At 38.3% G+C, this 24003-nt stretch overlaps 1 protein-coding gene across 3 annotated transcripts in view; it reads left to right on the forward strand.

Moving 5' to 3' along the window:
- Positions 1-24003, forward strand: part of tial1 (TIA1 cytotoxic granule-associated RNA binding protein-like 1) — a 44181-nt gene that overhangs the window by 11977 nt on the left and 8201 nt on the right. For 2 of the 3 annotated variants that reach the window (XM_062058726.1, XM_062058728.1), the window contains exons 2-5: positions 11734-11830; positions 12641-12739; positions 12867-12921; positions 15154-15241. In XM_062058726.1, coding sequence (XP_061914710.1) covers positions 11734-11830; positions 12641-12739; positions 12867-12921; positions 15154-15241 — 339 coding nt within the window. Of the gene's footprint in view, positions 1-11176; positions 11366-11733; positions 11831-12640; positions 12740-12866; positions 12922-15153; positions 15242-24003 lie in introns of those variants that run through there. The other variant, XM_062058727.1, reaches the window with a different exon arrangement.

The raw sequence follows: 24003 nt of genomic DNA on the forward strand, positions 1-24003 counted from the left end.
GTGCACACTTAAATTGAAGTAAACTGTAGCTTTACATGCAGAAAATATATGTAAATTAGGGCCGCAATTTCAAAAACCCAAGGGCTCAGCGGCTGAACATCGAAATTTGGATGTTTCGTCAAAAAGTGCCTCCGCAGGTTATATTCCTTTGAGATTGCGCTTACTTATTTGCAATGTAAACATATTGGCTTTCACACTGCACTGTTAATAAGTTCATTATTCTGCCCTTGCTGCTCGTTTCCACCATGTGCAACTAGACATAGTTAACAGCATGAAGAAACAGAAGCTCCAGAAGTTTTGTTGATAATTGGTGATGATTTATTTTAGGAAATATAGCATTTTCAACGGCAGGGCCTCGACTGTAGAACAGCCAGCCACTATCTATTAGATCAGACCTGGGCATTCTGCGGGCCGCGGGCCGCATCCGGCCCTTTGTACGTCCCTGTCCGGCCCGCGTGAGGCCAATTATAAATTACAAAATAAATTTAAAAAAGTATCTATTTCGAGTGTGCAATACAACGGTGCTGCTTTTGTTTTGAAAAGCGTTATTTGTATTACTTCCGTGTGGACGTATGCTCGTGCGCGCAGCGGAAATCACAAATTACAAAATACATTTAAAAAAACATCTTTGTCTGCGTGCAATACAACTGTGCTGCTTTTATTTTGAAAAGTGTTATATGGGCGTATGTCCGGTGAGGGAAGGCGCACAGCGACAAGTGATGCCCGGTTATCCCAGAGACGCTAAAAAGAGAAAAGTTGATGACGAATGGCGTGTTTTCAACAAGACATGGACTGCCAAGTAAAGGCAAAGCCGTGTGCTTAATTTGTGGTACACAGGTTGCTGTGTTTAAAGAATATAGTGTAACGACCTGCTGAAGTAGATGTTGTCTTCTTGAGTTGCGTAAATGAGGAGTGAGGAGACGTGCGTGTGGAAGGAACGAGATATGTTGAGCTGTGTTAGTATGGGTGAGGGCGGACCTACGTCACTTCCGCCTACCAATCCCCTAGCAACCGGGAATTCGTTGAAAACAAACCAGCTCACAGCGAACACAGCATTGACAGAAAAAGCATTTAACGAGCAATGTGGCTTGGAAATCGGCGTTAAATCCTTCATTTACGCATTTTTACTTATTCGCATATCGTGTGAAAAAACGAAAATGTATTATTTGCGTCAGACTCGTCTCAGTGAACTTTAAAGCTTCTCGGGCTTAGCTTAGCTTGCTAGTTAGCTTAGCCTGCGCGCAGAGCCGGCCCAAGGCATAAGCGTACTAAGCGCTTGCTTAGGGCCCCGCGGCCACCAGGGGGCCCCCAAAAGCAATTAACAAAAAAATCTTATTTTTAATTTTTTGCATGTACGAGTCTGCAGTGATTAGTATTAATAACAAAGTCGGCCATCAGATTTCTTACAGTGATGTCATGAATGACTTTGCCTCCAGAAAAGCCAGGAAGCACAGGTGGAGTGGTGTGGGTGGTGAAGAACAGAGGAACAAAACTGTGATGTGATGGTCAAATGTGTGAATTAAGGACCTTAATTTAAGGTAGTTTATTTTGATTTTTTCCCAAAAAAAATTTTGCACATCGTTATGTACATTTACATAGTTTTAATATGTAGTAACTTTATATTTGTTTATAAACCGTTATGTTACCTTGTTTCTGGTAACTCTGTTCATTAATATTATTTAAGTATTTGCTTGATATTTAATTTAATTATGTTGTTTTTTGTACAATTGAATTTGTTCCTTTTTATATATATCTAAGTGATTTTATTGTTGCACTTTATTGTTTTTCTTGCGCTACGAATTATTTTTGCACATTGCTGTTTCAGGTTTTTGTTACCAAAAATAATAAAGTGAATCAGAATCAGCTTTATTGTCCAGTTATGTTTAACACACATGGAATTTAACTTCAGTAGACTGCGCTCTCTTTGTACAAAGTAAACATTAAATATGAACAATTAACTAAAAATATAAACTAGTAATTAAAGACTAATATGTACAAGACTGATGAGACAAGATGACACTTTTACTGTAAATACAAAGCTTTATCACTTGGACTGTTCAACCCCAGGCCACTCTTGTAGCTGAATGTTTTCTACATTTTAAGATTAGGAACAATATGTGGCACTCTGGACATCATTTGTTCATTCATTGGTATTATTTATGTTCTTAACTGGGCCACCCCCATATCTTTATAAATGACATGTCATTTGTAAAGACATGCCAGGCTGACAATAGGATAATGTAAACAACACTGCCAGAGCCGCAATGAGTTTCTAGTAGGTGTGTGAATGATCAACAATCAATATTATTGGCAGAAATAGAGGGCCCCAAAATCAAATTTTGCTTAGGGCCCCATGGAGGCTTGGGCCGGCACTGCCTGCGTGCTACTAAGAAAGAGACGCGGAAGTTATCAACAACAAAATCAAGTGTTAGTGTATAAAATATTGAGAGATTTGAGGGCTACATGTATTGAATGGCAACATGAAAATTATAGGGTTTATTGGTTTTTAAAAACCCAACTGTTAAGTGCAAATTTAAACAAAACTGGTTTTCGAAAATAGCTAGCTAGGCTATAGACTATATAGTATATTACTTACTTAACTTAATCCTCTTCTTCCCGGATGGGAAATAAGGCTTCGACGACTCAATGCCATTCATCTTGCTGCTGTGCTAGTCTCTGTGCCTCGCCCCATGTAAGCTTCATCTCTTTCAGCTCCCCTTCAACTGTTCTTCGCCAGGTGTTCTTTGGTCGCCCTGGCTTACGTTTTCCCGGTGGTGTCCATCTTAACGCTGCCTTTGGTATCCTCTCGTTGTCCGGTTTTCGAAAATAGCTAGCTAGGCTATAGACTATATAATATATACCGCATGTTATTTTTGTACAACAACAACTTCAGCTGTCGAACGTTATAAGGTACAAATTCAACAAGTACAACATTAGCACGGACGTATAGCCAAGTTGTGGTTAAGAAGGTGGATTTTTGTTCCTTATATTTACCAGAAACGAAGTGATCCGAACACACGACCCGGGACTTTGGGGGACTCCAGTGAGAACCGTCCTCGTTTTCCCAGTGTAAAGCTGCGAGCCATTTGTCTCGTCTCTGTGGGCTTTTATCACGCTTTGGCAGAACAAAATACAACCTTTGTTTTCCCTGTTTCCAGTTGTGGTTAGCACAACCAAAAACAACACAGTTTTTCGGCATTTTGGAGGCAGAATGACGGGTTTAACCAGCGTAGGTCGACAGGTTAAAGGCCTACTGAAACCCACTACTACCAACCACGCAGTCTGATAGTTTATATATCAATGATGAAATCTTAACATTGCAACACATGCCAATACGGCCGGGTTAACTTATAAAGTGCAATTTTAAAATTCCCGCCACACTTCCGGTTGAAAAACTCCTTTGGATATGATTTATGCGCGTGACGTCACAAAAGCAACGGAAGTGGTTGGACCCCATCGGACCCGATAGAAAAGCCTCTTGTTTTCTTCGACAAAATTCCACAGTATTCTGGACATCTGTGTTGGTGAATCTTTTGCAATTTGTTTAATGAACAATGGAGGCTGCAAAGAAGAACGTTGTAGGTGGGATCGATCGGTGTCTTAGCGGCTAAGTACAATACTTACAGCAACACAACAAGGACTACTTACTACGCCTAGCCGATGCTTGCCGCCAAACCCACGGATGAAGTCCTTCGTCGCGCCGTTGATCGCTGGAATGCAGGTGAGCACAGCTGTTGATGGGAAGATGAGGGCTGGCTGGCGTAGGTGGAGCGCTAATGTTTTATCATAGTTCTGTGAGGTCCGGTTGCTAAGTTGCTAAATTAGCCTTAGCGTCATTACAACAGCATTTTTAAGCCTTACCAGGCTGAGAATTTTTAACCGTGTAGTTACATGTACATGGTTTAATAGTATTGTTGGTCTTCTGTCTATCCTTCCAGTCAGGGGTTTATTTATTTTGTTTCTATCTTCATTTGAGAACGATGCTATCACGTTAGCTAAGTAGCTAAGTGTGTCACCGATGTATTGTCTTGGAGATAAAAGTCACTTTAAATGTCCATTTCGCGTGCTCGATACTTTCATTCACTCTCATTTTCAAGAGGATATAGTATCCGAGGTGGTTTAAAATACAAATCCGTGATCCACAATAGAAAAAGGAGAGAGTACATAGTTCTGTGAGGTCCGGTTGCCAAGTTGCTAAATTAGCCTTAGCGTCATTAGCAACAGCATAGTTAAGCCTTAACAGGCTGAGAATTTTTAACCATGTAGTTACATGTACATGGTTTAATAGTATTTTTGATCTTCTGTCTATCCATCCAGTCAGGGTTTTTTTTTATTTAGTTTCTATCTGCATTTGAGACTGCTGTGCTATCACGTTGGCTACGTAGCTAGGTTAGCTTCTATTTTTTTTAGCTTCGAAAAGCTGAATATTATTAATCGTGTATTTACATGTTCATGGTTTAATAGTATTTTTGATCTTCTGTCTATCCATCCAGTCAGGGTTTTTTTTAATTTACTTTCTATCTGCATTTGAGACTGATGCTATCACGTTGGCTACGTTGCTAGGTTAGCTTCTATTTTTGTAGCTTCGCAAAGCTGAATATATTTGTCCTTCTTCGCCAATCACTTTACAGGCGTGCTACGGTCACAACAAAGAGGATGCAGGATAAAGTGACAGAAATTGAAATTTTTGCATTGTATTACACATCAGGAAGTGTTGTGTAAGAAAGTGTTAAAAATAAAACCATTAAAAGCCATCTGCTTTTGTAAAAAGATAAGTTAGGTTAAATGAAAATAATATTATTATTATTATCTATCTTACGGTATATCAAAAATAATTTGAGCAAAATTTAATTGAAATATTGTCGGTGTGGCCCTCCAGCAGTGCTCGGGTTGCTCATGCGGCCCCCGGTAAAAATTAATTGCCCACCCCTGTATTATATCCTCCCAGTCTCTGGGCCAATTTAAATCTTGGTTAAAGCATATTTTTACTTCCTGGCGTTTAAATCCAGTTGGGCAGGATATCTTGGTTGTTTTATATCTTGTTTTTATTTTAATTATTTATTACATTTTAGTATTTTTAGGTGATATATTTTGCACTTCATTTAAGGTATATTTTGCTATTGTGTTTTATCCATCCTTCTGCGTTACAATGTAAATGTGACACTGCACGCACTATATTTTAAATAGTTTCTTATGTCTGTGCAGCACTTTGGTACTTGACAAATTTGGCGCATCATGTAATGAATGTGTTTTGATCGCCAGAGCTACTCAGACAAAAAACACCAATACAAGACATCGCAAAGTCATCAATTTAAATAGAAAAAACAAATATATTTATGCACAATATCTACTTACAAAGATCTGACCAAGTTTCGTGATGAAGCTTACACGTGTGGATTACTACCGTTGTTGCTGCTTGTCTGAAACAGTATGTCCGTAGCTTAAAAGGTCGGACAGATACTATCGTGAATGCAAAATACAACGCTTGTCAATTCGAGCAGTATCTACAGTCGCGATCAAAAGTTTACATACACTTGTAACAAACATAATGTCATGGCTGTCTTGAGTTTCCAATAATTTCTACAACTCTTATTTTTTTGTCATAGAGTGATTGGAACACATACTTGTTGGTCACAGAAAACATTCATGAAGTTTGGTTCTTTTATGAATTTATTATGGGTCTACTGAAAATGTGACCAAATCTGCTTGGTCAAAAGTATACATACTGTACAGCAATGTTAATATTTGGTTACATGTCCCCTGGCAAGTTTCGCTGCAATAAGGTGCTTTTGGTAGCCATCTACAAGCTTCTGGTTGAATTTTTGACCACTCCTCTTGACAAAATTGGTGCAGTTCAGCTAAATTTGTTGGTTTCCTGACATGGATTTGTTTCTTCAGCATTGTCCACAAGTTTAAGTCAGGGCCATTCTAAAACCTCAATTCTAGGCTGATTTAGCCATTCCTTTACCACTTTTGACGTGTGTTTGGGGTCAGTGTCCACCGGTCCCCGTGGTTGGGGGCCACTGCTCTACTGTATTCCCTTTACACTATTTATTTTGAGAAAATGTGTTGTTGTGATATCCACAAGCATCCGGAATGTAGTGTTCAACTTTGGAGGTTCAACTGTATTGTCAGAATGTCTGTTACAAACCTATAAATCCATATTTAATGGATGTTTCTTGTATAGATATGTATTCCTGACACTTTAGTTGAAAAAAGATTCTCAAAAATCTGATAATCCTAGAATCCATACGGAGACGAATTGGATAATCAGTATGGTTTAGTACTGTGGTTCTTAAACTTTTTTCACCAAGTACAACCTCAGAAAACCCTTGGCTCTCCAAGTACCATCATAATGACCAACAATAAAATACAGTAGCATAGGAGGTCTATGTATTCATTAAAATCAAGGCAGAGGTTTTGTTTAACAAGTATATTTAATATTTTTGGCCACTGTAACATTACACTCAGTTTGAACAGTGACAGGTTAAATATAGGAAAATAAACCACTGCACTATAATTAAGTATTTTTTTGGCATACCACTAAATGAAGCCTGTGTACCACTACCACAGTTTGATAATCACTGGTTTAGTACTATGCCAATTAATTCACAGATTAATTGCATGGCCAATTTAGCACATGTAAATAAAGATGAATTTGTCAACAGAACAATGATTTTACTCTGTGTCACTGTCAGACCTCTTCAATTATAACAAAACAAATTAAAAAAAACAAGACATTAATTTTTAGATATTTTTCAAGGGTTTTTTTGCTCTAAAACAGTGATTCTCAAACTGTAGTAGGTGTACCACAAGTGGTACTCCAAAGATTTGATTCATTATTTCAGTACAGCGTTTTATTTCCCTATGTTCAACAAACCCATTGTTACTGTTGAAACTGTATGTAGGTAATGTTACAGTGGCCAAAACTATTAAATATACTTGTTAAATAAAACGTCTGCCTTGTTTAATACATAGGCCTACTACGCTACTGTATTTTAATGTTGGTTACTATGGTGGTACCTGGAGAGACAAGGGTTTTCTGAGGTAGTACTATAGTAAATAACGTTTGAGAACCACTGCTCTAAAATATATAAAATATGTCTATTTTTTAACCTACATAATATGTTCTTCCTTCCAAATACCCAGAATTATATTGTTCAAGTTCAAGTTCAAATGACTTTATTTGTACCCGAAGGAAGATTTGTTTTGCAGTGTAAAATACAGGAGACTGGCACATGTATGTATATTACAATAAACAAAGGTTTTTAACACAAAACAGATCACAACATGACAAACATGACAAAGTACTCAACAGGTTTCCAGGGACCAGGACCAGGAAAAGAAGAAAGAAAACATTACATGAACAATAAAAGGAGGCAGTGTAAAAGTTAGTAAAAGACAGTAAGATAAAACTACCATGAATTAATAAGTAGTTACAAATAAATAAATATGTTCAATATAGCTATAATTTGTTTAAAAGAATAACTTTACCATAAAGAGGGTGGGAGATTTCTGCTGTATTTGAGTTGGCAATCCGCTGTACCTGCCGAGTGTACAGGGACTCCAAACTCAGCTGAGGCTCACCAATAAGTCGACTATACCACTTGATTATTTGACTTACTCGGTTTCTCTCCTTCAGAAACAGCTCTCCAAACCATGACACCAAACAAAAAGATAAAACGAGTCAATAAAAGCACAATTAAATTAAATTAATGACAATTTCCTTAGACACTTTTTCTTATACTTTCTGATCTCTCTCTATGTCCACTACTTGCTATATATATCCTACCAAGTCAGTCCTACACTGTTTCAATATCCATTTCTCTGATGATGCAATTGTTGATGCTGATTGTTGATGTCTGAAGTGTTGATACCAACCAAACATACGCTCCCCCCCCCCCCCCACCCTCCATATCCCACACCCCGGATTGTAAATAATGTAAATAATTCAATATATATACTCTGATGAGTATCTTGTGTAATGACTGTATTATGATGTTAGTATATATTTGATAGTATTTGATAGTATATATCTGTATCATGAATCAATTTAAGAGGACCCCGACTTAAACAAGTTGAAGTTTATTCGGGTGTTACCATTTAGTGGTCAATTGTACGTAATATGTACTTTACTGTGCAACCTACTAAGAAAAGTTTCAATCAATCAATCAAACAGTGAAGACGCTGGTGACCTCTTTTGCATAGAGCATCTCAGTTATCCTTAAAATTCAAAGTATTGTCAATAATGGTACCAAGATATTTATAGGATTGCACAACTTTGACAGTTTGTCCCTTAATAATGGTTCCCTCATATGTAATTATTGCCTGCCTTCTAAAATCAGTAATCATATCTTTTGTTTCAAGATTGTTCACCTGTGGATATGATGCATCACACCACTTGACACAATCATCAACAATAGGCCCATGTTTGTTCTCATTGACCTACAGTAGACTGACAATCACTGTGTCATCTGCATACTTTAAAATAGTCTGATTTTTAAAAGTGCTCTGACACATATTTGTGTAGAGAATAAAGAGCATTGGCGAGAGCATACATCCTTGTGGGGAGCCAGTCGAGGAGCACAGTGTGTTTGATTAAAAAAAACATTCAGTCTGACTCTTTGCGTTCTGTTTGTTAAAAAGTGTAAAATCCAGCCCACAAGATTATTACTTAAGTTAAAATGTTCTAAAAGACGATCAATTAAAATGTGGAGTTGAATTGTATTTAAAGCAGATGAAAAGTCAATAAATAAAATATGGTCATGACACCCATTTTCTTTCAGGTGTTTAAAAAGCAAATTAAGCAGAGTGAGTGTGACGTCCTCCACTCCTCTTTAGACAGATAAGCAAACTGCAGTGGATCAAGTAATGCTCAATGTTTTTAAAAGTTCTGATTGCACCAGGGGTTAGTATGTGTGCCTCACAATACGAAGGTCCTGGGTTTGATCCTGGGCTCGGGATCTTTCTGTGTGGAGTTTGCATGTTCTCCCGTGACTGCGTGGGTTCCTTCCATGTACTCAGGCTTCCTCCCACCTCCAAAGAAATGCACCTGGGGATAGGTTGATTGGCAACACTAAATTGGCCCTAGTGTGTGAATGTGAGTGTGAATGTTGTCTGTCTATCTGTGTTGGCCCTGCGATGAAGTGGCGACTTGTCCAGGGTGTACCCAGCCTTCCGCCCTTGTGCAGCTGGGATAGGCTCCAGCTCCCCCCGCGACCCCATAAGGGACAAGCGGTAGAAATGGATGGATGGATGATTGCACCAGCCTTTCAAAGGTTTTCATTGGCAGAGAGGTCAGGGCTATAGGTCTAAAATCATTCCGACTGGATTTAGGGACTGGGACAATTATAGAATCTTTCCAGACTTTGGGGACATGCTATTTTTCTAAAGATTAGTTAAAAATAAAATAAAAAATAGATAAACTGAGCTCAGCTCTTTTGCACAAAACTTAAGTAGTCGACCACAAATATAATCTGATCCAGGACTCTTGTTTATTTTTGTGTTTGAAAAGGCTATCTCAACCTATGCATACATACACTCATGCGTATAATCACGTTTCATCAAACATATATAAACATTGTTCCCCTAGGGAACACATGGCACACTGACAAAGCTTAACCTATTGTTACTATAACAATCTACAAGGTTAATACAGTTCGCTTCTCTTTCTTCCCCTTCATTTATCTGCTTTCTTTTGTATTTCAAGTTATCATTACATATATTTATTGTTGAATTTGAAACAATTGTATTGTTGATAATAGAGGTAATTATTGTTATTATTCAATATCAATAGTGCTATTTCTATTGGTATTTGTGTTTCTCCATTTGTAGTGTAATAATATTCATTGTCATTTCTGTGTCATTAATATTTATTTCACTGACTGCTTCTTTGCTATAATTTTTACTATCATATTTGTACATATCGTATTCGCTTATGCTGTTCTGTTGTTGTTATTGTTGTGTTTGTTGTTGTTGTTGTTGTCTCTTTGTCTTATCCCCGTCTTGTCCCCACAATTTCCCCTTTTGTCTTCATTTTTTTCTTTGTCTATCCTCTCCTGCTCCGGCCCGGCTGCACCAAATAATATTATAAATTAATTCAATAAAGTCAAATAAAAATAAGGCAACAAGAGAAGTATCCCACACTTCTCTTTTGTAAAGTAAATCTGTACAGCTGATATGGGCATCTACATCAACAATAGGATTTGCCCTAGTAGCTGGACAGGACAAAAAAAAAAAAAAGAAGGAAGTTTGAGACTGAGTTCTTGTATTTCCTTACTAAAATCTAGAGTATCAAACCGGTTATAAAAACAATTAAGAGCATTAGCAAAAAACACTGTCTGAATTAAAATAATTTAAAGTGACATGTGCGGGAGTGTTTACGTTCTGGGCGCCGACTAAAGTTTTTATACTGGACCATGCTGACCCAAGGGGGTTGGCAGCCATCGTGTCTTCCATTTGGGACTTATAGCTCTGTTTTGTTTTCAGAATTTAAATTTTCAGCTCCTTGGATGCCAACTGAAAATCTGACACAGAACCCACTTGAAAGGCAATTTTCCTTTTCTGTATGCTGGACTTTACTGACTTAGTGACCCATGGCTTGTCATTGGGATAGATAACCATTTTACTAGAAATAATCATATCTCTACCAAAGGCAGAATATGAGCAAATGACAACAGTAAATCCATCCAAGTCATTTGAGGACTGCTTGAACACACCCCAGTCAGGGCAGTCAATATTTGCTTGTATAATGAAATAAACGTTTAAATGTTTTACAATTTGTATGTATTTATTTATCAAAAAAGAAAATCATTTATTAGTCATTCAAATCTTTTTTTAACCGTCACTAGACTTTTTTTTTGCATTGACAACCTTTCCTTTTCGCACTTTCGCAAATGAAAAGATTGTATAATACACAATGTACAGTCTTCTAATAGGACATGCGCATTCAGGTCACCCAAGCTCAAAGAAAGGTCTGGAACATTTCAGCCAAGCCGTGAGCTGCTAAATTAAACTTTCAGTTCTTATTTGCGGCGGACGATTTAGAAATAAATTCCTGATTTATTAAACAAAATTACAACACATTTGCGTGGATTTTAAGGTTTGTTGTTTGGACAAAAAAACCATTATGTTACAGATAACGACACGCCGTTTGTCAGAACACGCATGCGCTCTTGCTACTACATGACGTGGTCGTGACGTAGATTCTGGTGTCCGGTTAGCTAGCTTCGGGCTAGTTAGCAAGTCGTTAATATAGCGCGCTTCGGAGCCGAAAAACTTCAGCTGATTAGTAATTAGTAAACCAATTTCGTCTTTTGAGACATCCATTATCTACAATGGACGATGAGGCATACCGTAGAACATTGTAAGTAACACTAGTTTTGCAATCTCGCAAACGTTTGTTTGCCTCATGTCGAAAACCGGGTAGCTAACCCGAGACGCGCTACCAATACAACCCTGGTGTTTACTATTTGTCTTCTCGTCATACATTCCAATATATGTGACCGTTTTTACACGAGGATATTATTACAAGCATTATTGCGAGAATGTCTCCGTAACGTCAACGACGTCCAACCAAATACAACAATATCGTGAGCCGTTAAAATAGCATCGTTAGCCCTGCGCATAAATATGTGTACATAATCAAGTTGTTTACCTTATATTAACACATTGTCGAATTCTGGTTCGTTTTTTCAATGACTAATTTCCCTCTTGTATTCATTCCCCTTCAAGGTACGTGGGAAACCTCTCCAGGGATGTCACGGAAATTTTGATTTTACAACTCTTCACCCAAATAGGGCCTTGTAAAAGTTGTAAAATGATCACAGAGGTAAACATTTGACAGTAAAGGTGATTGGTGGCCTTTCAGAGTCTGGGTTCTGTTCAAGGTTTTCCCATAGGGATTTTTCCTTCCCTCCTTTAGTCAAAAGCTTGCCTTTGGGGGGGTTCATTGAGTTGTGTTTGTGTAATGTTTAAAGAGTGTTTGTAGACCTCCTTAATGTTTGAAATACATAGAAAAAACTTCGTTTGTAAGTGTTCACTCTAATTTTTAAATGTTGACATTAAAATGCAGAATCGCAAACAAACACCATTTTACTCAAGGACTCAGGCTGCATTGTTCCTGGCAAGATGACCGACACTTTATCCGTCCCCAAGAGAGCATCGCTTGCCAGGGCAAATTCGTTCCACCACCCTGGACGGCGAGGCACGCTGGCTATCATTCAACAGCTCATGGGAGATGCCATCTTGTTACTTTACTGAATTTACCTGCATGAATGCATAGTGGATTGGCAAGCATGCCATGTTTTTAAATTCACTGATTATTTGGTCATTTTATTTGTGTCATAAAAAGTCTGTCAACTGTCCTTTGGGGACTTCCCATGTAAAATGGCAGAAAAACTTGTGCCGGGGTGAAAAATTTGTCCCAGAGAATTGTGATTTTAATTGTAAGCCTTAACATTGTAATTCCATTATTTTGCAGAATGTGGCAGCCCTAATTTCTGCTGCTACTCAAATGACTTGAATAAAATCCTGTCACGGTTAGAAAAAATGGGGCCACAAGTTTAAAAGAATAACATGTATTTGGTCACACCATAGACCACATAATTGAAAGCTGAATCAATTGTATTATCTTTTGCAGCATACAACAAATGATCCGTATTGCTTTGTGGAATTCTTTGAGCACAGCGATGCTGCAGCAGCCCTCGGAGCCATGAATGGAAGGAAAATACTAGGAAAGGTGGGATAACTTTTATTTTGCTTTGGGAACAGTCTTGCACATTTAATCTTTTCTAAAAACATGATTTTAATGTTTATATAAAAACTGTAGGACTAAGATGTTTGTTTTATCATCCCTTTGGTTTTAGGAGGTCAAAGTAAATTGGGCCACCACTCCCAGTAGCCTTAAGAAAGACACAACCAGTAAGTGTAGCGGCCTGTGCTGTGAAAAAGTATTTTGTCTTCTTCAAAAAATCTAATTTCTTTAATATATTCCCAACTTAAATGTTTAAGACCATCAAACACATTTAAATGTTAGACAAGGATAACTAAAGTAAACAGAAAATGCAGTTTTTAAATGATGATTTTGTGTTTTAAGGGAGAAAAAAGCTATCCAAACCTACCTGGCTCTATGCGGAAAAAGTAATTGTCCTCCTTGTTAAATCATGTTTTAACTATGGCTATTTAATTTTTTGGGAAGTTTGAGTTCAATTTCACTGTCCATACCTATACCTGATTACCTCCAAACCTGTTTAAACTAACCATGTTTTTTTTCTTATTTTTTAAACACTTTATTTTGGTCTACATAATATGTAATGATGGTTATTTGGTCCACATTTTGCATATGTTTTGCTGTAAAGACACATTTTGGCTGCTTTTGGAAACAAATCGTTTTGAGAGGCGGGGTTAAGATGCAAATGCACCCCTCCTCATGCCGCCCCCATCATGCTCACTGAATTTTTGTTCCCACTGCGGCAGCCATATTGTAGTTTGAGAACAGATGCTTCCTGCAAGTTACTAAAATATATCTTATTCAAAGTATATACAACTTTTGAGCTGCAACATAAATGGCAACAGCGACATATATTATCAACCATATATGTGCGAGCCACAGTCAGACCTGGAACTAAAAGGAATAAATGATAAATAAATCGTGGCATTGTGGAACTGAAGAAAGGCTTGAAATTAACACATCTCATTGGTTCATATTATGTCGTTCTCAGCATAAATCTTATCCTTAACAGTAGTTTTCCAGAAAATTAGAAGGCTAAGCTACCAGCTACACTTCAAATAATATAATGTGCTGACGTCACCGGTTGGAAAATCTGCCCAGGTTGTGCAAGTTCCAAACGGTTTGGCGGAAATATGAAGGAAGGCAAGATTGTTATAAGTATCTCCGAAATACCTCCACGGTTTGATTTCACATGTGTAGGACTTTTGCAGATCCCAAATACACACAAGGAGGTACCAATAGGTAAGAGGTTGGTTTTGAATAGTAGGTCCCCTTTTAAATAGAACCTGTCTGACAAAATTAGGTCAACCAAAAGATCTCAAAATGCCACGATACAAAGAAATTCAAGAATAGATGAGAAATAAAGTTATTGACATTGATCAGTCTGGGAAGGGTTACAAAGCCATTTCTAAAGCGTTGGAACTCCAGTGAATCATGCTGAGAGTCATTATTCAGAAATGGAGAACCCAGAAGTTGCCGGCCTACAAAAATTACCCCAAGAGCATAGCGACGACTCATCCGGGAGGTGACAAGGGACCCCAGGACAGAACTGCTCAACTGCTGGCCTCCCTTGCCTCAGTTAAGGTCAGTGTTCATGACTCAGCCATAAAGAAGAGATTGGGCAAAAATGACATCCATGGCAGAGTTCCCAGGCGAAAACCATTGCTGACCAAAAAGAACATAATGGCCTGTCTTGCAAAAAGACATTTGAATTATTCCCCATGATTTTCATCTTTGGAGAATATACTATGGACAAAAGTTGAACTTTTTGGAAGGTGTGTGTCTTGTTACAACTGGCATAAATTTAACACAGCAATTCAGAAAAAGAGCCTCATACAAACAGTCAAACGTGGTGGTAGTGTGATGGTCTGCTTCGGGACCTGGATGACTTGCCGTGACTGATGGAACTATGAATTCTGCTTTTTACCAGAAAATCCTGAAGCAGAAAGTGCAGCCATCAGTTTGTGACCTCAGCAGGAAAACAATCCAAAATACACCGGCAGCAAGTCAACTTCTGAATGTTTTTTTTTTTTTTTTAATGAAGGTTTTTGAGTGGCCGAGTCAAAGTCCAAACTTGGATCTGATTGAAAAATGCAGTTTATGCTCGGAAACCCTCCAATGTTGCTGAATTAAGATTATTCTGACTCATTGCCAGCTATAGAAAACACCCCCAGTTATTAGGTTTATGGGGCAGTTACTTTTCCACACAAACATAGGTAGCCTTGAATAGTTTTATTTCTTTGATAGATAATCTTTACTTGTTAAATGTTTAATATTTGCATTTGTTTGATGTTGAACATTAAAATTGGGAAATTATGCAAAAAATAAGAATTTGAGAACGGGGCAAACACTTTTATGGCACTGTACTTGTTAAAATACAACTTCATCAGTTCTTCAAATTGTCTTGTTTTTTGTCATTGTAGACCACTTCCATGTTTTTGTGGGTGATCTAAGCCCTGAGATTACTACCGAGGATGTGAGAGCTGCATTTGCACCGTTTGGGAGTATCTCGTAAGTTGTTGTATTTTTCATGTTCCATATAGCATTTAACATTAATGATAGTTTTTAAGAATGTTTTTTACTCAAAAACTGATATTAGTATAGCCCCAATTACATATTTACAGTACACTGATCATTTAATCAGTCTATTAAGAGAGAATAATTATTAATTAAAATTTTTAAGGTATATTAGGCAAAGGTTGGTGTAAAATCTGTAAAGCTTATTTGAAGGAAGTAGTATGCAAAAACTTACACCTCTACAGCTTTTGTGAAATGTCTCACAAATGAATGTTATTGAAACACCAATATTTAGACTAACTTGCTCCGCATGAACATTTAGGTGTGTATAATCCTGACTGGCGAGAGTCTGTATACAGGGTTTCCGCGGGTCATTAAAAAGCATTAAAAGTCATGAAATGGATTTTGCGGAAATTAGGGCTTTAAATGGCATTTAATAATACAATTAAGTAAGCATAAATGCGATGTCCAGAGGCATTAAAACATTTCATACAATTGTAGGCCTAAACCGATAAGACAATTACCGGTAATCGAACGATAAATTAAAATGAACTGAATAACTTTGCCGTCATCAATAAATTGCCGTCTGTGTGTTTCTGTGCTTTGTTTCTGGTTTTCAAACTGGATACAATAGGTCACTCTTACCACCTGAGCACGTTTATTCAACAATGGAATTACATAAACAGAATGAAGCCTCTTGTTCGTCATCCAGGCTGAACCTACTTGCAATTCTCATCCACACATTTTCCTGTTTGAGCAACCACAACTCTTGCTGACTAGATATTAGCTTACTGGGAGAGCTTCCTGTGTGTAGTAGTGGTTGTGGTAAACAATGGCATCTAAAGTGACATTTTAATTTTGGAGCTGGAACTAATCATTATGATACAACGGTCACTTTTAATGTACATGTTGCTTCAAAACTGTAGAAGACGTTCGTAAATGTGCCGAACCCTAGAAATGATGCATAACAAGCTGACCAATCACAGATCTTTTTTTATTTTTATTTTTTACTTTATTTTAAAACAATACATACAATTCAAACAACCAGGACATACAAGTAAACATGTTTACTATACATTTTCTTCAAAATATGTACATAGAAATACATTTTCTCCATAATTTCAAACAGGAATTAGTAAGGGTGTAACGGTACACAAAAATTTTGGTTCGGTACGTACCTCGGTTTATAGGTCACGGTTCAGTTCGTTTTCGGTACAGTAAGAAAACAAAAAAATATAAATTTTTTGGTTATTTATTTACCAAATTTGTAAACAATGGCTTTATCCTTTTAACATTGGGAACACTATAACAATTCTGCCCAAAAATAGAAATAGCTCTGTGTGTGATGGATGTGAGCCACCACTAGGCTGATCAGTGCAACAGCAGGCAGTCATGAATGCTAAGCATAACAATAACATACATATACACATAAGGTCCATTGCCAGGGTTAATGTGGTCAACATATATAAAATAAAAACTAAATAAGATAAGACTCAGAATGGTTTCTTAACAAAACATTTCTACATATAAAGTGCTTTTTTTGAATGATTGATTGAGACTTTTATTAGTAGATTGCACAGTACAGTACATAGTGCCTGGCTAACTTGGCAGTAAGAGGATATGTGGGTCCATTGGTCTTCCACCATAGAAGTGGGTCAAAATTTAGTTTTTAATGCAATATGGTCTTAAATCTGCTGCTATAAAAACGCCAACGGCATTTGTTATTGCTTTAGCCCTGCCTAACTCGCCGAGGAGAGGCTGCTTGAATGCGGTGTTTGCACGACGCTCGTATTTCTCTTCGTTGAAGCGATGTTCACTTGGGGGTGGTGACTCTTCAAATGGGTTAGCAAGTTTGACGTGTTGGCAGAAACATACCCTACTGCTGCTGAACAATGTCGGCAAACCTCCGTCCTCCATTGTTGTATCGCACCGCAAAGCCGAAATGTTCCCAAACGAGAGATCTTAACGAGGCAGGAGGGTCTTCCAGCTCTGGCTTTTGCATGTTGTCCTAGCCAGGTCGCTGCTAGCATGCCGTGTGTTGTGCCTCAGTGTGCATTGTTTACACAACGTGCGGTACGCTACTTAATATGTCCGTGTGGAAACTCATTCGGTACACCTCCAAACCGAACCGAAACCCCCGTACCGAAACGATTCAATACAAATACACGTACCGTTGCACCCTTAGTAATTAGGAATCTGAAACTAATTTACCACAAGGAAAGAATACACAAAAGAAACATGCAAGGGATAACAAAATAATATAGACCAAAAAAAACATTACATTTTTTATTATGTCTTTGATGGAAATTGTATTTATAATGTATTTTATGGTGTGGAAAGTTTTTATGACCTTTTATATTTCGTAGTCATCATTAGTGAATGCTGATGCAAAGGTAGATTTTTTTTGGATGTGCACGTCAAGGTCTAGGGGTGGAGGAGGTACACAGGAGGAAGATTAAGACATGTTGCGCACGCAAGCTCCGTGACGCGAGACTATATTTCGGCCTTTAGCTAACACACAGAATGCACGGACATTGCCTCGTTTAGTCGCAACTCACTAGTGAAAAACACTGCTAATTAAGTAACAAAAGTTAGGAGGAAAACAGATTATTACTAATCCAAATGTCCCTATGTGGGATGATTTCATCTTCAAACTGAATAAGCAACATGAGCCTATTAACACAGATTGACGAAGGAGTAAGTATGCTGTTATGGCATTGGTAACGGAAAAACAAACGACCCGACCCAGTTTTTCCAACTTTCTGTTTTTCCGGTTTTATCCAGAAAAATTTGTTATCAACTCAAGGTTCAGCCTCTTCTTCCGGTTAACCCGGGGCGCGAACCTGGGCCCTTCAAATAAGTGTGCAGCGTGCTAGGGAGCAGTGTTGGGACTGCGTTACAAAGTAACGCGTTACAAAGTAACGCCGTTAGTTTCGGCGGTAACTAGTAATCTAACGCGTTATTTTTTATATTCAGTAACTCAGTTACCGTTACTGCATTATTTTTTATGTAGTATCGGCTAGAAACTGAAGATCTGAGTGTGTTTTGTGGCAGCGCTGCGGTGGAAAATAAGAGGCGTACGTGCTTTGTGTGGGTGGGGGCGGGGGACGACTCCCATACTCCCATACCGTAGTTGAGGAGCGCAGGGGAGACGTTCCTTCGGGGCTAACAACCTTCACTTTACCCGGAAGTGGTCTTTACAGCTGAGGGTGAATGACGAGGCCGGCGGTTTGTTGCAACTTTGTGACTTTATTGGACACAGCCCTCCACCAAGCTAGAGCACCTACACGCATTTACTGTCGCCGGTCGCTCACTTCTCTCGCCCACTCACTCACTGACGTCATTCACCTCACACGCTGTCATATCTTAAAGGGCCACACACATAAACGCTACTATCATAACAACTAACAAGACATCAAGGCGAAGCCAAGAGTCGATTTTTTTTAACAAGGAGAAATTCTCAATACTTTTCTTTTGTCGAGCACAAAGAAAATAACATTTTTGTTAAATGTAAGTTGTGTCTTGGATCAAATATCCTATCTACTTCAAGTTAAAGTGCCATTATGTTGCAGCTATTTAAAATAGTTTTGTCAATTTGTTCTGGCCAGAAACAGATTGGCCTTTGAAACATATCTTTGTCTTTGTGTGTTGTATGTAGACCACATTGTTTGTGTGTTGTATGTAGACCACATTGTTTGTGTGTTGTATGTAGACCACATTGCTTAGCAGAGTTCAGTGATGCAAATGCATGTCAAGTTGATCGACACATTGTATTATTCTCCAGTGCAATAACAGTACTGAAATGAAGGCTAAAGGGCATTGATGGGAGCTTTTAAAAAAGAAGTAACTAAATAGTTACTTTTCAAAGTAACACATTACTTTTTGGTGTAAGTAACTGAGTTAGTAACTGAGTTACTTTTGAAATGAAGTAACTAGTAGCTATAACTCATTACTGGTTTTCAGTAACTAACCCAACACTGCTAGGGAGTGAGGTTCACCAGCGTCCACATGACCCAGCCACACCTGTTACAGACCTCGGGCTGCACGATTTTTTTACATCATTATTAAAATCACGATTATTTACTGTTAATTAAAGCATATTTTATTGCACTTTCTATTTTAGACAAACAGTATGTGAACTTTGCTTTCATTTAAAAAAACGATACAAATCTATTAATAATAAAATAAAATGTACAAAATACAAAGGGCTAACTATAATAAATATGCTATTCCAGAGTGTGATCATAAAGTGCAAACAGGTGAAAAAATAAGATTACGCATGAAAGGCACATACAAAGGAACATTCATTGTACTGCTCACAGTATTTATAGGATATATGTATTTGGCCAAACAAAACATTACATCCGATATTTTGACTTGTCTTTGAGATGTACATGGATACGGGCTCCCTCGTTGCACGGTTGACGTTACGGCCGTCTGTATTTTGAGCACCCCATCTTTTGTAGCTGTTCGTCGGGGCTTTGTGCCAGTGGCGAGAGGCCCGCTGTGGTAGTAACCAGCTTTACAGCGACGGCAAACGATGGCGTTTGAGAAAAGAAGGGAAGTGTTGTTAATGCTTAACCTGTCTCCGCAAGTCGATCATTTGTTTGGATGTGTACACTGCACACCAAAGCAGCTTTGCGTGCAACTCGTTGGGCCGTTTGTTGTTGGTTCATCCGCGCGGGAGAATTTTCGGGTTTCGGGAAACGAGCGGTAGTGCCTCGAGAACGGCGAGGCGTGCAGTCGTGTTACGGGATTAAAATGCGTGCCTGTAGGTACCCTGTAGGGAGGGCACCGATGTAAGATGCATTTATTTTTTCTATTTTTTTCGGGAGCAACTGGCTGATCTACATTCAACCGCTGTTGTCACTCACTCTTACTCTCTCTCAGGTGAGCCCACTGTCTATTGATCGCCCCCTGGTGGTCCGCTGACTGTTGGTTGTGAACGTGCTTGGTTTGAAACACAGCGAAGCCTGTTTTTTTAAATGTTAATATCGCCTGAGATCACTAATTTAATCGTAGCTGCTAAAATAGTGATCACGATTAACATTCGGTTAATTGTACAGGCCTATACAATTGATTGAGAAAAATATTGTTCACAATTTGTTTTGATTGTATAAACAACATCTCTTAAGCAACTAAAACTTAGACTTAGACTTCCTTTTCATTGTCATTCAAATTTGAACTTTACAGTACAGATAAGAACGAAATTTCGTTGCATTAGCTCATGGTAGTGCAGGATAAAAAAGCAATAAGGTGCAGATATAAATAAATAAATAAATAGGTTACTGTACAGATAAACATATTGCACTTTTTCATATGCATCAATATGGATGTATGTTATATTGTCTTTTTTATTCCAGCAAGTTAATCCATTTTGGGGGAAGTTGAGGGGGTAATTATGATGCGTTCAAGAGCAAACAATAATATATATTAAATAATAATACATTAACATAAAAAAAATAAGGCAAATTTAGCCACAATAACTTAACAGCACCATAGGCTCAGTAGGCAGAGATTACAAAGGAAAATAAAAAGTTAGCCTTTACGCAAACCATAAACTGATAGGGGTGGGCTGCATCTGGGAACAAACTGATTGGTGTTTCTGTGTGTGTGTGTGTGTGTGTGTGTGTGTGTGTGTGTGTGTGTGTGTGTGTGTGTGTGTGTGTGTGTGTGTGTGTGTGTGTGTGTGTGTGTGTGTGTGTGTGTGTGTGTGTGTGTGTGTGTGTGTGTGTGTGTGTGTCTATGAGGCTGCAGTACGTTAATAAATGTCCCCACACAATGTACATTTGACAGTGGTTCATAGCAGGGAAGCTAACATCAGCCTACGGTGACAGCCAAAATATCTACTAACGTTACTTACCGCAATGTGCTTTGTTGAGTTCATGTAAACTTAAACTTGTTAATCATGTGACCGCCTGGCTCTGTTTGATTGGTGAAACGGAGTCACACGTCACCAGTGACTGCATGCGATTGGTGAAACGGAGTCACACGTCACCAGTGACTGCATGCGATTGGTGAAACGGTGTCAAACGTCACCAGTGACTGCATGCGATTGGGGAAACAGAGTCAAACATCACCAGTGACTGTATTTGATTGGTGAAACGCAGGCATGTGATATATCTTACTTTGAAAGTCTGTCTGACAAACCAAAACAAACAAAGCGTGCTTTAACAGATCGATAAAAATCAGTAGCGAGTAGCGAGCTGAATGTAGATAAATGGAGCTGAGTAAAAGTAGCGTTTCTTCTCTATAAATATACTCAAGTAAAAGTATTTTGCATTAAAACTACTCCTAGAAGTACAATTTATCCCAAAAGTTACTCAAGTAGATGTAACGGAGTAAATGTAGCGCGTTACTACCCACCTCTGCAAAAAAGTAACTTCTGCTGTCACTACCACAACTGGCAGCTGCTGTTACCACTAGAAGAAGCCACTATATATGTGTGTGTGTATGTGTTTGTATGTGTGTATATATATTTTTTTTGTATATATATATACAGTATATATATATTAGGGCTGGGCGATATGGCCTTTTTTTAATATCTCATTATTTTGCCTTAGCCTTCAATTAACACTTGATACATATAATCACAGCAGTATGATGATTCTATGTGTCTACATTAAAACATTCTTGTTCATACTGCATTAATATATGCTCATTTTAAACTTTCATGCAGAGAGGGAAATCACAACTAAGTCAATTGACCAACACAGTATTTATTAAACAGTTATTAAAGGCCTACTGAAATGAATTTTTTTTACTTAAACGGGGATAGCAGATCCATTCTATGTGTCATACTTGATCATTTCACGATATTGCCATATTTTTGCTGAAAGGATTTAGTATAGAACAACGACAATAAAGTTCGCAACTTTTGGTCTCTGATAAAAAAAAGCCTTGCCCCTACTGGAAGTAGCGTGACGACACCGGAGGAAGGACTGCTCACATTTTCCTATTGTTTACACCAGCAGCGAGAGAGATTCAGACCGAGAAAGCGACGATTACCCCATTAATTTGAGCGAGGATGAAAGATTCGTGGATGAGGAATGTGAAGGTGAAGGGCTAGCGTGCAGTGCAGAACGTATCTTTTTTTCGCTCTGACCGTAACTTAGGTACAAGGGTTCATTGGATTCCACACTCTCTCCTTTTTCTATTGTGGATCACGGATTTGTATTTTAAACCACCTCGGATACTATATCCTCTTGAAAATGAGACTCGAGAACGCAAAATGGACATTCACAGTGACATTTATCTCCACGACAATACATCTGTGAAGCTCTTTAGCTACTGAGCTAACGTGATAGCATCAGGCTTTACTGCATATAGAAACAAAACAAATAAGTCCCCCTGACTGGAAGGATAGACAGAAGATCAACAATACTACCAAACTCTGGACATGTAAATACACGGTTAATGCTTTCCAGCTTGGCGAAGCTTAGCAATGCTGTTGCTAACGACGCCATCGAAGCTAACTTAGCTACGGAACCTCGACAGAGCTATGCTAAAAACATTAGCTCTGCACCTACGCCAGCCCTCATCTGCTCATCACGACCCGTGCTCACCTGCGTTCCAGCGATCGACGGTACAACGAAGGACTTCACCCGATCACCGATGCGGTTGGCGGCCCGGAGACGGAGGAAGTCAAGGTGAGGTCGTTCGGCTAGCGTGTCTGCTATCCTCAAAGTCCTCCTGGTTGTGTTGCTGTAGTCCGCCGCTAATACACCGATCGCACCTACAGCTTTCTTATTTGCAGTCTCCATTGTTCATTAAACAAATTGCAAAATATTCACCAACACAGATGTCCAGAATACTGTGGAATTTTGGGATGAAAACGGAGCTTTTTTGTATTGGATTCAATGGGTCCGAATACTTCCGTTTCAACCGTTGACGTCACGCGCATACGTCATCATATCTAGACGTTTTCAACCGGAAGTGTGGCGGGAAATTTAAAATTGCACTTTATAAGTTAACCCGGCCGTATTGGCATGTGTTGCAATGTTAAGATTTCATCATTGATGTATAAACTATCAGACTGCGTGGTCGGTAGTAGTGGGTTTCAGTAGGCCTTTAAGGAGTGGCACAAACATTCATGTAATTTCCAAAACAGAAAGTGCAAAATCGTCAGAGACATTTTAAAACAAGCTATTAGTGCACTTTTGTGCATGATGTCACTAAGATGACATATAACAACACTAAATTAAAGTGCACGTTTTGTACAGAATGCCACTACAATAGTTTAAAACAAATAAAGTGCACTTTTGTGCATGATGTCACACAAGATATTTCAATAAGTGTCAAATAAAAATTAGCTGCATAATAGAAAATCAAATTGTGTAAGACTGTACGTCTTTCGCTATGTGGTAGGTTCCTGCAGACGTTGTTTCCTTTTGTTGACTATTTTTTTCATACGGTGTCGTAACTTATGGGTTATATAGTTCATGTGTGATGATCATTCATAATTTGCATGCTTGATTTAATTGCTGATAAATTGATCTATTATTATTTACAGCTAAAAAGAGTTGAAAGAGAATTGATTTGATTTTTACATGTATTTGATATTATTTGAGATACACTGACATTGAAATTAGTTGTTTTCTACTTCATAGCCGAACAAAGGTTTAACAGACTAAAATACTGCATGTTCCACAATTCATTGCGGCAAACCGGATGTTAAAAAGACCGGGAGCAGGTGCATTGTGGTTGTTGAGATTGAGGATTACAAGCCTTCGGGTGAATGAATGACAGATAACAAG

Source organism: Entelurus aequoreus, linkage group LG09, assembly GCF_033978785.1.
Source record: "Entelurus aequoreus isolate RoL-2023_Sb linkage group LG09, RoL_Eaeq_v1.1, whole genome shotgun sequence".
Lineage (NCBI taxonomy): Eukaryota > Metazoa > Chordata > Actinopteri > Syngnathiformes > Syngnathidae > Entelurus > Entelurus aequoreus.